At 35.2% G+C, this 18,459-nt stretch overlaps 1 protein-coding gene across 2 annotated transcripts in view; it reads right to left on the reverse strand.

Moving 5' to 3' along the window:
* CSMD3 (CUB and Sushi multiple domains 3) overlaps positions 1-18,459 on the reverse strand; it is a 1,458,322-nt gene that overhangs the window by 410,150 nt on the left and 1,029,713 nt on the right. For both annotated transcript variants that reach the window (XM_044928635.1, XM_025265188.2), the window contains one exon: positions 1,600-1,769. In XM_044928635.1, coding sequence (XP_044784570.1) covers positions 1,600-1,769 — 170 coding nt within the window. The remainder of the gene's footprint in view (positions 1-1,599; positions 1,770-18,459) is intronic.

The following is an 18,459-nucleotide window of genomic DNA, read 5'->3' on the forward strand; positions in this document are numbered from 1 at the left end:
TTAAATCCACTACAGAGCTTGACATTGAGTTTTCCTGCCTTCCTTTGTCTCTCACCATCAAATCCCCTCACACTGTCACTCATTACTGAATTCCATTCTTCCTCAAGGTAACACACATAACAAATGCATGTGACCTTATTCCAAACAATAAGACATTAAACAGAAAGCACTCTGAGAAACATATAGGACTATTTTTTAACAGGTATCACCAATTATTCCAAATGGATTTTTCAAGTAATAAACATTATTTAGTATGGAAAATTAATATATAAATTTCAAGCAACATTGAGAGGAGAAAAATATTTTAGGAAGCATTGTGGTAGACAGGGGGAAGCATTTCCTGACTTTTAACTTATAAATGCATGTTTATTATTGTTACTTATGTGATACAGATTAGTAGCTACACTCATACTTCTGATCTATGTCTTGATACATTTTTTCTTCTCCATATTTAGCCAGGAAAAAAGAAAAGAAAAGAAAAAGCACTGGCTTACTTCTAAGTACAAGGTTTCCATTAATCTCAATTTGACTCCAATTTAGCAAATAAATTTATTTTTAACAGGAAAACCCAAACAATGAGCTAGAAATTGAAGATATTAGATACAAAGTGAAGTTTTGTTGCCTATAGGGCAAAAGCACAAAAAACAAGAATGGCTTTAAATTAATAATAAAATTGTATACATCCAGGTGTACTGAAGGAAATCTTTCCCATATCTACATAAATGATGCAAGCATACGGACCTGTTTGTGTTAGACAACCAACAATTATCACCAAATTAATATTATTTTTAAAAGGACATAACTTATAATGTTAAAATCAACACTTCAGTAAAAATCCCCCACCCCAATCTGGGATATCACAATTTTTTTTTTTAAGATTTGTGAAAATAGAATATCATAAATTTCTTAGCTGGATTAAGGACATTTTGATAATGAGAAAAATATATGTGGTCATTTTAAAAATATTTATGTGTGATTTTATAGAATTATTTACCGTTATTCTAATAATCTATATCAACTATATTTATCAAAATATTTAATTTGCAAAACATGGATCAATAAATATGAAAATATATATTTACTGTACCATTTTCAAACAAATTTTTGGCCACACCATGCAGTCTGTACGATCTTAGTTACCTGGTCAGGGATAGAACCTGGGGCCACAGCAATTAACGTGCCAAGTCCTAACCACTGGACCACCAGGGAATTCACCTTAACTATATCTTTAAATGTGATCATTTCAAATTTTTAAAATAAATTTAAAAAATTACTTAAATGTTTATTATTGACAGAGTATATTTTTCTTAAATAATGTATAGATATTGTTAGTTTGATTTATTCATAAATTATAAAATTTTTATAGTCATAAAGGCATAGAGCTTTCCTTGTATCAACAGAGTTAAATAAGTTACTTAAAAAAACATCAAAATGTAAATAAATAAATGACCATTTATGGGTTGATTATGTTTCATAGATAAATAATGTATAATTTAAACCTATGAATGGCAGAATAAACTTATGGCAGATTATATACACACAATAATGAATACTTAATGATTAAAATGATCAAAATATAAATATTCTGAGTTCACTTACCTTAAGAACATCTCCTTGTGCTAAATGAAATGTTCTGGCTGAAATATTGATTCCCTTTCCTGCTTGAACCTGAATACTATAAATGCATTCATGGTTGTTTTCATAGTTCAGTGGATAATTTGGAGAGAGCAAAATGCCTTCATTATTTGTTGCAGATGCACCACATTCAGCTGCAGGTAAAACAGAATATTGAAAAAACACAGTTTAATAGAAAGCATTATCATTTAAAGTAATGTAAAGTATGTAAGTGTAGATGTATTTTACTTTAACTAGAGTCTAACATGAACAAAATGTACAGAATGGTTCTGTGTTGAAGATGACTCATTCCCTCTCAAACAATAGATGGGAAGAAGGAACTACTACACTACTGCCCTTGTACAGAACACTTGTACATAAATAGAAATACACAATAGTTTCAGTATTTTCCGGCCTTGGATGAAGGGAGAGCATGGAAAAAGAAAAAGAACAAAATATTTTCGGGATGCATTTTAAGTTTGTAGATCTCTAACTAATTTACTATTTTAAAATCTATTTACTTTAAATTATAACAAAAGTAAAGAGATCAATTTTTTAGAATGATTCTTAATCTTTTCATTTTTACCTTTTTTTGAACTTGTCCCTTCTTCCTCCCACTAGTCAGTTTTTTTTATGACCCAAGAACTTCAGTAACAAAAAGTAGAATAAAGACTACAGTGTCTTTGAAAATGAATATAATAGATAAAACCCACAAACCAATCAGTAATGGCAGAGGTTTGGGCATCTTTGGAAATTCTATCAATTTTCCTAGTTTCAAAGATAGAATGGATTAAGGCACTCTCTAATCAGCATATGATACTGCTAACTCTCCAGGACTAACTTTGCAAAATTTTAGTGTCTAACCACTTAAAGAGAACTATGAATTTCTCACTTTTTTTTCTTTATTTTTTTATTTATTTTTTTAATTTAATTTTATTTTTTAAACTTTACATAATTGTATTAGTTTTGCCAAATATCAAAATGAATCCGCCACAGGTATACATGTGTTCCCCATCCTGAACCCTGAATTTCTCATTTTTTTAAAATGTAATTTCAATGTATTACTTTAAAAAGATTGTAGTAATACTGCAAAACCAAATGAGTCTTTATAATTCCCAAACATGCTCTTTAGGTAACAGAAATTCAATGAACTCAGCTTTCTATCTTATGTAATAACTTGCTTCATATTATCATTCCATAGGCCAGGGAGAGTCGTATTATTCAAGGTTATTACTTTTTAGAAATAAGATTTTTAAATTAATGCTTCATGGGAAGAGTCATAGGAAGTATACAACAAATACACAACAAGGTAGAAGATGATGAATTGCTTTACTTTTTAAATGCTAAAACATTAACAATAATCTGGCAGAAGAAAAGGCTAATGAGGAACTGAAAATGATCAAGAGGGAGTAGTCAGTATAATATCAACATAGGAAAAAAATAATAAAACTAGTGATGTGATGCTAACAATCAGCTAGTCACATGACATATCACCTAGTAAAGCTCCTTCAAGCGACTTTTAAGGTAAAAGAAAAACAAAAAACTTCACAGACTCTCAATATTGATTTAAAGTATATATTTTATGTAGCAGAAGATTTTGTTTCCTTGAAACTAAATTGTCCTTCACAACATGAATATGGAACCAGCTGATAGAGCACAAACTTGTAGAGATTCCTATGCTTTTAATTACACTATGAAAAGTGAAGTGTTAGTTGCTCAATCATGTCCAATTCTGCGACCCCAAGGACTGTAGCCTGTCAGGCTCCTCTGTCCACAGAATCTCCAGGCAAGAATACAAGAGTGGGTTGCCATTCCCTTCTCTAGGAGATCTTACCAACCAAAGGATCATGCTGTGTAATAATTCAATTTGCCCTCACCTCATATCATCTGAATTACTGAGAAACTCATCGGTATAGGACACCATAACATAATACATCTTTCACTTAGTGGGAAAAAAATCATTTCTATTTTATTTTTAAAAAATTTTTACTGGAGTGTACTTGACTTAAAATTTTGTGTTAGTTTCTGCTGTACAGCAAAGTGAATCATATATATATATATACACACTCTGTTTTAGATTATTTTCCCATGCTGCTGTGCTGTACTGTCACTCAGGCATGTCTGACTCTTTGCGATCCTATGGACTGTAGCCAGCAGGAGGCTCCTCTCTCCATGGGATTGTCTCAGAAAGAATACTGCAGTGAGTTGCCATTTCCTTCCCCAGGGGATCTTCCTGACCCAGGGATTGAACTTGCAACTACTGCGTCTTCTAACCATTCTTTACAAATGGTTAGAAATATGTATATGTTAATCTCAGTCTCCTAATTTATACCCTCTTTCCCCCGCAGTATGTTTCCCTTGTGCCTCAGCTGGTAAAGAATCTGCCTGCAATGCGGGAGACCTGGGTTCAAACCCTGGGTCGGGAAGATCCCTTAGAGAAGGGAATGGCTACCCACTCAAATATTCTGGCCTGGAGAATACCATGGACTGTATAGTCCATGGGGTTGCAAAGAGTCGGACATAACTGAGAGACATTCACTACACTTCACTTTCACTTTCCCCTCAGTAATCATAAATTTATTTTTTACATCTGTGACTCTATTTCTTTTTTGCAAATAAATTCATCCATATCATTTTTTTTTAGATTCCATATATAAGCAATATCATTTCTCTGTCTGATTACTTTACTCAGTATGATAATCTCTAGGTCTACCCATGTTGCTGCAAATGGCATTATTTCATTACTTTTTATGGCTGAGTGATATTCCATTGTATATATGTATCATGGAAACACTGTCAGACTTTATTTTTCTGGGCTCCAAAATCACTGCAGATGGTGACTGCAGCCATGAAATTAAAAGATGCTTACTCCTTGGAAGGAAAGTTATGACCAACCTAGATAGCATATTCAAAAGCAGAGACACTACTTTGCCAACAAAGGTCCGTCTAGTCAAGGCTATGGTTTTTCCTATGGTCATGTATGGATGTGAGAAGTTGGACTGTGAAGAAGGCTGAGCGCCGAAGAACTGATGCTTTTGAACTGTGGTGTTGGAGAAGACGCTTGAGAGTCCCTTGGACTGCAAGGAGATCCAACCAGTCCATTCTGAAGGAGATCAGCCCTGGGATTTCTTTGGAAGGAATGATGCTAAAGCTGAAACTCCAGTACTTTGGCCACCTCATGCAAAGAGTTGACTCATTGGAAAAGACTCTGATGCTGGGAGGGATTGGGGGCAGGGGGAGAAGGGGACGACAGAGAAGGAGATGGCTGGATGGCATCATTGACTCAATGGACGTGAGTCTGAGTGAACTCCAGGAGTTGGTGATGGACAGGGAGGCCTGACGTGCTGCAATTCATGGGGTCGCAAAGACTCAGACACGACTGAGCGACTGATCTGATCTGATCATATTTTCTCTATCCATTCATCCGCTGATAGACACTTAGGTTGTTTCCAAGTCCTGGCTATCGTAAACAGTGCTGCAATGAACAGTGGGGTGCATGTTTCTTTTCAAATTATGGATTTCTTGAGATATTTGCCTAGGAGTGGGATTACAGGATCATATGGTAGCTCTTGTTAAGGAACGTCCGTAGTGTTCTTCTTAATAGTTGTATCAATAATAGTTGTACCAATGTCCCACCAACATTGTAGGAGGTTTCTCTTTTCTCCATACTTCTCCAGCATTTATTGTTTGTAGATTTTTTGATGATGGTCATTCTGACTAGTGTGAGGCGATATCTCATTGTAGTTTTGTATTGCATTTCACTGATGATTAGTGATGTGGACATCTTTTCATGTGCTTTTTGGTCTTTTGTATTTCTTCTTTGGAGAAATGCATATTTAGACCTCCCACCCATTTTCTGATTGGGTTGTTTGTTTTGATATTGAGCTGAATGAGCTGTTTGTGTATTTTGAAGATTAATCCCTTGTTGGTCACCTCCTTTGCAAATATTTTGTATCATATTTGGGTTTTCTTGTTTTGTTTAAGGTTTCCTTTGCTCTACAAGAGCTTTTAAGCTTAATTAGGTCACATTTGTTTATTTATATATTTTTATTTTCACTACTCTAGGAGGAGTATTGAAAAAGATCTTCCTGTGATTTATGCCAGAGAGTGTTCTGTCTGTGTTTTCCTCTAAGAGTTTTATAGTATCCAGTCTTACATTTTAGTCTTTAATCCATTTTGAGTTTACTTTTGTGTATAGTGTTAGGGAGTGTTCTAGTTTCATTTTTGCTTTATTTTATACATGTAGCGGTCAACTTTCCCAGCATCACTTATTGAAGTGACTTTTCTTCATTATATATTCTTTCATTCTTTGTCAAAGTTTAAGTGATCAGAGGAGCTTGCATTTGTCTATGGACTTTCTGCTCTGTTCCATTTTCTATATTTCTGTTTTTGTGCCAGTACCATACTGTTTAATTATTGCCACCTTGTAGTACATTCTGAAATCAGGGAGCCTGAATCCTCCACCTCTGTTTTTCTTTCTCAAGATTGCTTTGGCTACTTGGGTTTCTTGTGCTTCCAAACAAATTGTAAACATTTTCTGTTCTAATTCTGCAAAAAATGCCATTGGTATCTTGATAGGGATTGCACTGAATCTATGGATTGCCTTGGATATTATGGTCATTTTGACAGTACTAATTATTCCAGTTTAAGAACATGGTATATCCTTCCATCTGTTTCTGTCATCTCTGATTTCTTTCATCAGTATCTTATAGTTTCCTGAGAACAGGTCTTTTGCTTCCTTACATAGGTTTATTTCTAGGTATTTTATTATTTTTGATGCTGATTGTTAGTGTATAGAAATGCAAGAAATTCCTATGTATTAATTTTGCATTCTGCAACTTTACCAGATTCATTGATAAGCTCTAATAATGTTCTGGTAGCATCTTAAGGATTTTCTATATACAGTATCATGCCGTCTGCAAACGACAACGGTTTTACTTTTTCTTTTCCAACTTGGATTCCTTTTATTTCTTTTTCCTCTCTGATTATTATGGTTAGGACTTCCAAAACTATGTTTAATAAAAGTGGCAAGAGTGGACATCCTTGTCTTGCTCCTGATCATTTCTATTTTAAATTTGCCTGCTTTCCTCCTCACTAGCTTACTGGAATCTAGGCATGCTCATGGGGTACGATAAATGTTCTCAGATAATACAGAAGATCCAGAATATACATACGTGTTTATTGGTTAGATTATTTATTAGGAAATGCAGATACTTTTAAATTATGTTATAGATTCATGGAGTTCTGAAAATGTAACAACTTGCAAAATACTGAAAACACTCATTTATAGCCAAAGCTTTAATATTCAGAGGTTAGTTTTAAAATTAAGCTCTATCTTTCATCTATATGGTTTTGTCAAGTTATTTTCCTCTCTAAGCCTCAATACTGCTATTATTACAGTGGAAATAATAATACCCTCTTTAAGGTATGTTTGTGTGTGTGCTATTACATGTAAATAATACATGTAGAGCATTTAGCAGAGAACTGGCATACAAGAAGGGCTTCCCTGGTGGCTCAGACTGGAATCTGCTTGCAATGAAGAAGACCCATATTTGACCCCTGGGTTGGGAAGACATGCTGGAATAGAGGATGGGTATCCACTCTAGTGTTCTTATCTGGAGAATTCAAGGGATGGAAGAATCTGGGGTGGCTACAGTCCATGGGGTCACAAAGAGTTGGGCACAAGAACTCAATAAATTAAAGCTATCAATATGAATATTTTATGTATAAGTATAATGGTGGCATCATGCTGTATACAAAGAAAAATAGTTTTGGATATATATATTGCCCCAGTGTGATATAAAGGCATTTAGGTCTGAAAGCCAACAGACTCTTCCTAATTTTGGAGAATTATTTATGATATTAAAATTATGTTAACTGAACATATCACAAGACCCACAATAAAGGCCAAATGATAGGTTACTTCAGCTACCCTTCAAAATACACTAATAATTTATTGTAATGTTCTCAACATTTGAATAGGTATTAAGTGACTTCTAATTTAAACATTGGTTTTTAGTATATAATTTAAAGGAGAGTTTCCTTTTATATAAAAAATAACCTGCTTTGGTCATATTTTAATATTTCAGTTGGTTCTAATGGAAGACATTTTTACATACTGAAGTATAGGGAAATCATTCCAGCTAATTAATGATTTAACTTGAATTTTATGCCAATTAAAACAGCCTGTTTGTAGTTTACCAAAGATATATTGCCTGTTTGTAGTTTACCAAAGATATATTGAGGCTATGGTTTTTCCAGTGGTCATGTATGGATGCGAGAGTTGGACTGTGAAGAAAGCTGAGTGCCGAAGAATTGATGCTTTTGAACGACTCTTGAGAGTCCCTTGGACTGCAAGGAGATCCAACCAGTCCATTCTGAAGATCAGCCCTGGGATTTCTTTGGAAGGAATGATGCTAAAGCTGAAACTCCAGTACTTTGGCCACCTCATGCGAAGAGTTGACTCATTGGAAAAGACTCTGATGCTGGGAGGGATTGGGGGCAGGAGGAGAAGGGGACGACAGAGGATGCGATGGCTGGATGGCATAACTGACTCGATGGACATGAGTTTGAGTGAACTCCGGGAGATGGTGATGGACAGGGAGGCCTGGCGTACTGCGATTCATGGGGTCGCAAAGACTCAGACATGACTGAGCGACTGAACTGAACTGAACTGAAAGATATATTGCACATCTGCTTCAATAATTAAAAAAATAAGTTACAATGACCAGAAGTAAAGAATACCCATGTTAAAAACAAATATTAAATGCCTCCTTTCCTGAGATGCCAATGTTGGTACTCCTTTGATTTATAAAACTCCCTTCACAGGTGCTGATGACATTCTGACTCACTATACACATGGTGATATGGTTTTTGTTTTTTTTTTGAAGCCTTGAAATGATGTATTCTTGACTTGTTTGATTTTTTTTTTCTTTGTTCTGAAAGGATATAAAACTGTGCTAAAAACCATGCTTCTTTGGAGCAATTCTTTAAGTTATCTGAGAGGCTTGTCTCCAGGCTATAATCCTCAGTTTTTCTCAGAACTTTTTTCTATTCCTAGTTATTTAATATGTCCATTGACATTTCCATTGTAAAATAGCTACAAATTTGGTGAAATAACAATCAGGACTGAAACCAGAATAGAGAAATATAAGGAAGAAAATCTGAATTAAATTAGCACATTTCTCATTTAGTCAGGACTCATTATAAATTGTGGGCCCAGAACAAACTTGAAATGCACTGTACTTGTTGAAAACATGTTAAGAATTTCTAGAGATCAATAGAACATTAAACTAAGCATGGCCCTTCTCAGCATGAAGCCCCTACTGTGGGACTGCATGGATTTCACATCCATAAAGCCAATTCTGCATTTATTTTTTGCAACAAATCTACAAAGTAAAACTTATTTTTTCAGTTTTATAGATGAAGACATTAAACTGAGCTTCCTTGCTAAAATTGGACAAATGGTGTGTATCAGAGATGAGATTTATTTATCTGTCATTGTCCATGGTATTAAAGGGGTGAACACATAGTTTCTCTTTCAGATCAAAATCATTTTTTAGTGTGAAATGAGGGATTATTAATAACTATCCCACAGAGCAGTTGTAAATTAAGTCTATTCCAGATAAACTGAGTTGGATTGCTTTTTAATTTATACTTTGATGCACACACTATTTAAGGGCATTATATTAAAAATCAAAAGCATTATTTTGTGCAGGCTGGGGCATATCCTGGTGGTCAGAATACATATAATTTATAAATCTGCATTCCATTATTCATAATTATTAATGCTTGGAATGATGATCTCATATCATAGAAACGTCTTAAACATAAAAAGATGAAAATCTGTTCAGAATGTGCTACCTATGTATACAGAAAAACAAGCAAATTTAATTTTTATGAGTTTTAATAAAATAAAATGTTTTACTAACAATAAGCAAAGGAGGAACTTATTTAGCCACAGTGCTAAAACCCAGAAGTTATGAGATTAATAAACTTTTCACATGGAATCTCATCTTTGATTTTATCTTTTAATTTAAAATATACCAAACATTGGCTTCTTAGCACTAGATGCAGTAATAACATCTGCCCTGTATAAGCTCTTTCCACACTTTGGCTACAGATTTTGTTTGCCAACTGGAATTGCACAGGATTAAATGTTGAAATTAGCAATTAACTTTGCACAGTTTGACTATCTCCCAAGTCTAGCTCAGCTGGTAAAGAATCCGCCTGCAATGCGGGAGACCGGGGTTCAATCCCTGGGTTGGGAAGATCCCCTGGAGGAGGGAAAGGCTACCCACTCCAATATTCCGGCTTACAGAATTCCATGGACAATCCACGGGGGTCTCAAAAATCGGACACAACTGAGTGATTTTCACTTTCACTTCAAGTCTAGCAATGAACATATTTCTATGTCTGTTGCGTACTAAGCTAATGCAGTGATATTTTCCAAATGTAAATCTAATCCTGTACTTTCTGCCTAACAAATACTCACCATCAGCAAATCAAATCCACAGAATGTCACATAAGGCCATTTATAATGTTACTCTTGCCTTTTTTAGCTATTACCCACCATTACTTCCCCTGGACCTTGTAATTTGCCTATCCTCAGCTACTGGCCCTTTGCTACAGTCTCACATTCCAGGCCTTGGTACATTTTGCTTTCTCCACTTGTAAGCACAACCTCTAGTCCCAAGGGATGCAGTTTTAGGGTCCAAATAAAGAAGAAAATGACTTAATAAGAAATAATTCTGTTATAGTTCTTTCCAGCATCAGGTGGCTGTGATGGTGTAAGGAATAAATCAAACAACATTACATTGAATTATCAGGGATAATTCCCATAAATAGTCCTGGCTGCAATGTTCATGAATGTCCAGGAAAAATACTTAAACTATGACACTTTTCATTATATATGATGTAGCTATCACAGCACGTTTTTACAAGGCATATTATTGGCAAACTGTTATTGAATATTCTCAAGAAACATTACAATTAACTGAGAAGAGAATCTAGCAGCAGAACAGCTAACATTAAGAGAGGAGAAGAATGGCTATTTGATTCTAGGAAGGAAAGGTTATTTTTAAAAAAGACAAAAAAAGTCAACTACACAGTAAAGAAGAGTTTGAGTAAGGGAAACTATAAAATCCAAGTTGAGTTGAAAAAAGATGAGCTGAAAAATAGTCATCATTTCCCATCATAATGACTTTTATGGATGTGCAGCAGTCACTGAACAAACAAATCTGTGACTTTATTGCATCAGTGCAGTGCTAGGGCTTCAGTCAGGTGCTATAAGACAAATTACATATATAAGGTAATAGCTACTAAATCATGTCCAGCTCTTTGGAATCCATTGGATTGTAGTCTGCTAGGCTCATCTATTCAGGCAAGAATGCTGGTTGTTGCTGTTGTTCAGCCCATAGTTCTTCAGACACTCTATCAGATCTAATCCCTTGAACCTATTTGTCACTTCTACTGTATAATTGTAAGGGATTTGATTTAGGTCATACCTGAACGGCCTAGTGGTTTTTCCTACTTTCTTCCATGGACAAGATGGCAGAGTAGAAGGATGTGTGCTCATCTTCTCCTGCAAGAACTCCACAATTGCAACTAGCTGCTGAACAATCATCTGCAGGAGAATGTTGGATCCCACCAAAAAATGATACCTTGCATCCAAGGGCAAAGGAAAAGCCCCAACAAAATGGAAGGAAGGGTGAAATTATGTTTAGAATCAAACCTCATACCTGCCAGAGACGCTTGGAGGGTACAAACAAAATCTTGTGTGCACCAGGACCCAGGGATCACACAAGAGACTGAGTAAGACCTGCCTTTGAGTGTTTGAGTGTCTCCTATGGAGGCATGGGTCAGCAGTGGCCTGCCACAGGAACAGGGACTCTGGCAGCAGACCTTCAACGTGTGGCATGTGGCTTAAGTCCTCTTGGAGGAGGTCACCATTAGCCCCACCATAGAGCTGTTGAGCAGACAACCCACAAACTGAAGAACAATTATAGAAAAGAAGTTCTCACACTGTTGCAAAAGTTCTAGGGCCCACAACAGATTTCCCAACCTGGGGATCTGGTAAAGGGACTGAGAACCCCCAGGGAATTTGACTTTGAAGGCCAGTGGGGTTTGATTACAGAACTTCCATTGGACTGGGGAAACAGACTCTTAGAGGCACAAAAAACCCCTTGTGCTCACCAGGAGCCAGGAGAAAGCAGCAGTGACCCCACAAGAGATTGAGCCAGACTTGCCTGTGTGTGTCCAAGAGTCTCCAGTGGAAGCATGGGCAGCACTGGCCTGCTACAGGGTAGAGGCCCTGAATACAATAGTCCTGGAAGCCACAACATGCTGGCATAAGTTCTTTTGAAGGAAGTCACCATTATAGTCAATGGAAACAGGAGGTCACCATTACCAACAATGGAAGAGAGACTTTATTTTTAGGGGGCTCCAAAATCACTGCAGATGGTGACTGCAGCCATGAAATTAAAAGATGCTTCCTCCTTGGAAGAAAAGTAGTGACCAACCTAGACAGTGTATTAAAAAGCAGAGACATTCCTTGGCCAACAAAGTCTGTCTAGTCAAGGCTATGGTTTTTCCAGTAGTCATGTATGGATGTGAGAGTTGAACCTTAAAGAAAGCTGAGTGCCGAAGAATTGATTTTGAACTGCAGTGTTGGAGACAACTCTTAAGCATCTCTTGGACTGCAAGGAGATCTAACCAGTCCATCCTAAAGGATATCAGTCCTGAGTGTTCATTGGAAGGACTGATGCTGAAGCTCCAATACTTTGTCCACCTAATGTAAAGAACCGACTCATTGGAAAAGACCCTGATGCTGGGAAAGATTGAAGGCAGGAGGAGAAGGGGTTGACAGAGGATGAGATGGTTGGATGGCATCACCGACTCGATGGACATGAGTTTGAGGAAGCTCTGGGAGTTGGCGTGCTATAGTGCATGGGGTTGCAGAGTTGGACAAGACTGAGTGAGTGAACTGAACTGAACTGAACCATTACAGCCATTACTCCCACCATAGTTTGACCTCAGGGAGGAAACACAGCCCCACCCATCAGCAGAAGACTAGATTAAAGATTTATGGAGCTTGGTACCACCATGGTCAGAACAAGATCCAGTTTGCCCAACTGCCAGTACCTCCCATCAGTAAGCTTTCACAAGCCTTTTATCCTTATCCATCAGAGGCCAGAAAGAATGAAAACCGCAATCACAGAAACTAACTAATCTGATTACATGGGTCACGGCCTTGTCTAACTTAATGAAACTATGAGCCATGCCATATAAGGCCATTCAAGACAGACGGGTCATGTTGGAGAGTTCTGACAAAATGTGGTCTGCTGGAGAAGGGAATAGCAAACCACTTAAGTATTCCTGCCTTGAGAACTCCATGAACGGTAATACTGGAGTGGTAGCTATTTCTTTCTCCAGGGATCTTGCAGACCCAGGGGTCAAACTTGATTCTCCTGTGCCTCATTTTTTACTTGCTGAGCTATCAGGGAAGCATATATATATATATATATATATATATATATATATATATATGAAACATTTGCTATAATAAATGCAAGCTTAACAGAGTATATTGGTAGGTAACATACACTAAAATATTTGAAATGGCTAGAAGCAGATAATAATATGTTCCGATTTGGAAAAACTGATTGATTCATTTGATAAAATTTATGAAATCTTTATTATATACTGGGCATAGGAGGTAGCATGTTGCAGCTCCTCATATAATTTACTTTCTAGCAGAAAGAAAGATGTTTACTTTGTAGTTATCCAAATAAACATACAGTATGTGAAAACAGGTAGTTGGAAGCCCTGACTTTTTTTTGAGTAAAGTCAAGACTTCCCTAAAGAATTGAAATTAGTATATTAAGGGTGATGGCAGAAGGTGGGTTGGGAGAAATAATAGCCTACACAGAAGGAATGGGTCTGAAAACATTATGAGGGGCCCATGACAGGTTCTGAGAACTGAAAGATACAGTATGAGGAAGACTGTGGTAAAGAACGCACCTGCCAATGCGGGACACATAAGATAAGCGTGTTCTATCCTTGGGTCAGAAGGTTCCCTTAGGGGAGGGCATGGCAATCCACTCCAGTATTCTGGCCTAGAGAATTCCCACGGACAGAGGAGAGCCTGGTGGGCTACAGTCCATATGGTCACAAAGAGTCAGACACAACTGAAGCAACTGAGCACGCATACAATGTTAATTTAGAGGTAGGGTCTCTGTTGTTTACCTAGTATGATAGGGGGAAAATGTTTTTTCTGAGGTATGTATGAAAGGAGAGTGTCACTAAGTGGGTGGCAGAAGATGAAGAATAGAGGAGGAGACTGAATGAGCTATACTACATTCATAAAATTTTTGTTTTGAGATTTTGAGTTAGAAAACTATTGCATTGGAGTTCAGAGTCTGCAATGTTTTGTGGAAGTGAAGAAAACACACTTTTCCCTACTTTAATGTAAGCTCAGCACCTTTTTTTCTTTTTCCATTATTTGGTCTAGAATGAATACATGTTCTTGATAACTAATGTCACTAACTTATAAAGCCTAAATTTGTTAACACACATGTGCATGCTCATTTGCTCAGTCATGTCTGACTCTGTGATCCCAAGGACTGTGGCCTTCCAGGCTCCTGTCCATGGAATTTTTCAGGCAAGAATACTGGAGCGGGTTGACAACTCCTCTACTCCAGGGGATCTTCCCATTCCAAGATACTGAAGAGATGCTGAAACCGTATCTCTTGTGTCTCCTGCATCGGCAGGCAGATTCTTCACCATTAGTGCCATCTTGTTATTATGAGTTTTCTACAAAATAATCAATGTCAAATAATCACTATTAATTAGGTGATAATATCTCTTCTGTCAGATTTTAACTGAATGATCATCTTTAAACCATACAAATTAATAATATGAAAACATTACACAATTTAGCAGTATATTGGGAAAACAATATTTTAGAGAATAGTCTCTCATGCTCTTTATAGAATATAAATATTTTCTATGCAATCTCTAGTCTAAATTCTGGTTATTATGATTCCTTTATTTTATGAAAAATAAGTCCCACTCATATAAAATACATTTAAAAATTTAAACCTACAAATTAATAAATCTATTTGCATTATCAATATTAAACTCTTTGCTGAGTTAAAAATAATATGCCAATGAATGTGGCTTTGTTTGGATTGGGGTAGGAGAGATATGTGTACTGAATCCAGGTGATAAGAGTTACAGCTACAGTGTGGAATTCAGTAGAACTAGGATACCCATTGAATTTCATATTTTTTTTTACAAAAAAAACAGGCCAGCATATGCATCATTTATCTCCATTACTGAGATATTAAAAATAAACAAAACAACAAAATCTGGTGGTGTCTACCGCATGCATACAGTTATATATTTTCAGATAAACTGGTAAAATATTTTTCAGTAATTTGGCTGGGAAATTTGAAAATGTCTATGAATAGAGAAGTTCACAATTATTTTTAAGAATGGCAAAAACACCACAATATTGTAATTAGCCTTCAATTAAAATAAATAAAAAACAAACAAAAAATAAACAAATTTTCATTACATTAAGACTCATTCTCATAAAAAAAAAATGGAATTTGCAATGCAATTGAATCTCATGTATTTTGAAAGCATCATGAGTTATTTTAAAAATGCTTGGTGAAAGTGTTTAAAATAAACTCATATTATTCAAAAGAAAAAAAAAACTTAGAAAGTTTTTAATCCTAAACATATGGAGTGTTAAGAAAGGTGTAGCATTAATATATTTTCATATATTTAATCATTACTAGAGGAAAAATAATGGTAATATGTGATTATGTTCATAGAAGAGAGTGTGGAAAGATTCAAACTGCTATATTCAAATAAATCAATATTTTGTGTCAAATGTATGGATTTATCTATTTTTATTTTTTTACTTTTTATTATCTAATTATGCTCATTTTGTTTCAAATCTAATTTCTACTGTATTTCATCAAATTAAAACACCATTGATTGTAAGAGACATCATTATTTTACATGATTCTAAGAAAAGATTACATGTTACCAATAAACTATGGTAGTCATTGAATGTGAGATATATAACAATTTCAGATATATTAAATTTTTTTGAAAAGAGCATCTAAAATGTAAAATATAATAAAATGTGTTAATGAGATTTAATATATTTAGGAACACTTCTAATATTCCTTCATGACTTGGCAGTATTAATAACACATTTGTTTTTTAGAAATTTTCTATCAGATTTTTTTTCTGAAATTGGTATTAATGTTTGGATTTTAGAAAGAAGTGAAAATTAAAGTGTAAAAAGTTTATGGCACCACTGAAAATATGAGAACCATTAGTATTACTTATATAAAGTCAGTTTTTTTTTTCCTTCCCTTTGCCGTTCTTAGACAATAGTGATACTTAACTGGCTTTCTCTTTCTAGACTCTCTAAATATAATTTGTGTATATAACCAAGAACAAATTAGTGCTTGTTAAATTTATTTATAAATTAACGGTATTAAAATATTTCCAGTGGAAGAATTTAATTTGTGATTTGATATTTTTTGCCTTAAAAATTCATTTTAATGCACTTTCTATATTCATTTTTTTACTATGAAAAATCACAGTAATCATTATTGCCATGCAGACTCATTCTATAAGTTCAAAGCATTTTTTTTTAAATCAAATATAAAATTTCCAGTGAAAACGTGTGAAGGAATTCCTATAATCCAACATTGTCCTTTCATGGTTTATTCCTTCCATAAACAGCTATTGAGGGTCAGTAAGTTTATTTATTCATTATAATTAATATTACCAACAATAATACTTAAAGACACACAAGGTACTATGTTATTTAGGTTTTTAGGATAAGCCCCTTGTCCTAAAGTAATATGCAGTCTAGAGGAGAGATAGACAGGGAAACTGGTACATGTATGAATATGAAATCTGTAGTGTGATACAAGTTTGCGCAATTGCCTGGGATGGCCAAAATGAGGAGTCTGTACATTTTAAAGTATCAATAAGAAAATAATGTCAGGGACAACTTTATGCAGTAGGTCATCCTTAGTCTGACTCAAAGAAGTGATTCCAATGCTAATCAAAATATATGAAAAAGAGATCCCAGGCCAAGGAAACTCCTAAAATGCAAACACATATGGACTGACACAGTTAAAATAACCAGTGGCTCTATATACTGTTCTAAGAAATTCAGATTTTATCACACAGGCACTAGAGATCCATTGTAGCGTTTTAAGGTCAAAAATACAGTCAGATTTGAAAAACCCATTAAGGCAGTTCTATGGGGAATGGCTTATAGCCCTGGCTTCCTAAAGGGAGAAAGACCTAGAGAAGATTATTGTAGCATTTCAATTAGAAGGTGGTGAGAACTTGGACTAAAATGATAGAGGAAAAGGAGATCAAAAATAAAAATTATAGAAAGAGGAGTCGCTTTGTGTATGTTGGTGAACTTACTTTTGTACATGATGAATTTAGTATATCTATGGGATATCAGGACAGAAGTCCACTAAGGAGCTAGATACATTTGTAGTCATGGGATTGATATTTTAAATCACAGACAAAAGAATTTATCCAGGTAAGAGATATAAATTGATAAGAAAAGCAAACTAAGTCCAGAATTCATAGAGCACCAGAAAAGGCAAAAGGGACATTCACAGAAGGTGGTAACATGGAAGAATAGGGAGGGGATAGTTCCGAGAAAAAAATCTCAGTAGTATTGTGTCAGAGAGAGTTAAGATGAATACCAAAAATTTACTTCTTTGGGTAAGTAAGAGCTTGAGAAAGGAGGTAAGACAAGACTTTAATGATATGGCTATAAAGGGAGGTAGAAAAATACAAGGATAGCCAGCAGTGACTCAGGTTTAAAGAAATATTTTGTTGTTGCTGTTGATGTTTGCGTTGGTTGTTGGTTTGTTTGTTTTGTTATTTTGGTTTTGAGGTTATTTTAAACTTAAAAAATTTGAAGATGTTTATGTTACAACAGTACAGACATATAGGCTAAGCAGATTTTCAAAAGTCATCTCTGATTCTGAGGACTTAATAGTCTAGTATCCTAAGTGAAAGTGAAAGTCGCTCAGTCCTGTCCGACTCTTTGCGACCCTATGGACTATACAGTCCGTGGAATTCTCCAGGCCAGAATACTGGAGTGGGTGGCCTTTCCCTTCTCCAAGGGATCTTCCCAACCCAGGGATCGAACCCAGGTCTCCCTCATTGCAGGTGGATTCTTTACCAGCTGAGCCACAAGGGAAGCCCTTTTAGTATCCTAAAACCAGAGTAATAAATTTACTTGGAAAAATCTGTGTGATTTTAAATGTGATAAGTGAAGTCAGATTTAAATTCCACATATACTATAATGACTACTATAAAACAAACATATAAAGAAAGTGCCATAAGAATATAAAAATACATTATGTTATCATTTTTAGATGTGATTCATTATTTTAAAATTCAGTGAGTAAAATGATATTAGGGATGTTCAAAACATGTTTCCTATCCAAAGATTAAAATACAATATATTTCATCTAAAATAGTTTTAGATTAAGCATGCAATTAATAAAGTTCTCTCCTGGGACTGGGGAAGAATGAAAACAGAAGATGGGAGCAGACAACTTCTTCTTCATGTGTTTTCCTGTATTACTTTAGCGTGAGTACCATCTTGCTAACATTTTTAAATGGAAGGATAATAAAGCAAAATAAGAAACACATAATTTCTTAAATATTAGGGTTACTTCCATGCTATTTAGTGTTCTGTACTACTAAATGAAATGATTCAAATGTTATAGTAAGCAAAAATTTTTAAAGCATATAAAAAATACATTTCTAGAGGTA

Source organism: Bubalus bubalis, chromosome 15 (assembly GCF_019923935.1).
Source record: "Bubalus bubalis isolate 160015118507 breed Murrah chromosome 15, NDDB_SH_1, whole genome shotgun sequence".
Classification (NCBI taxonomy): Eukaryota; Metazoa; Chordata; class Mammalia; order Artiodactyla; family Bovidae; genus Bubalus; species Bubalus bubalis.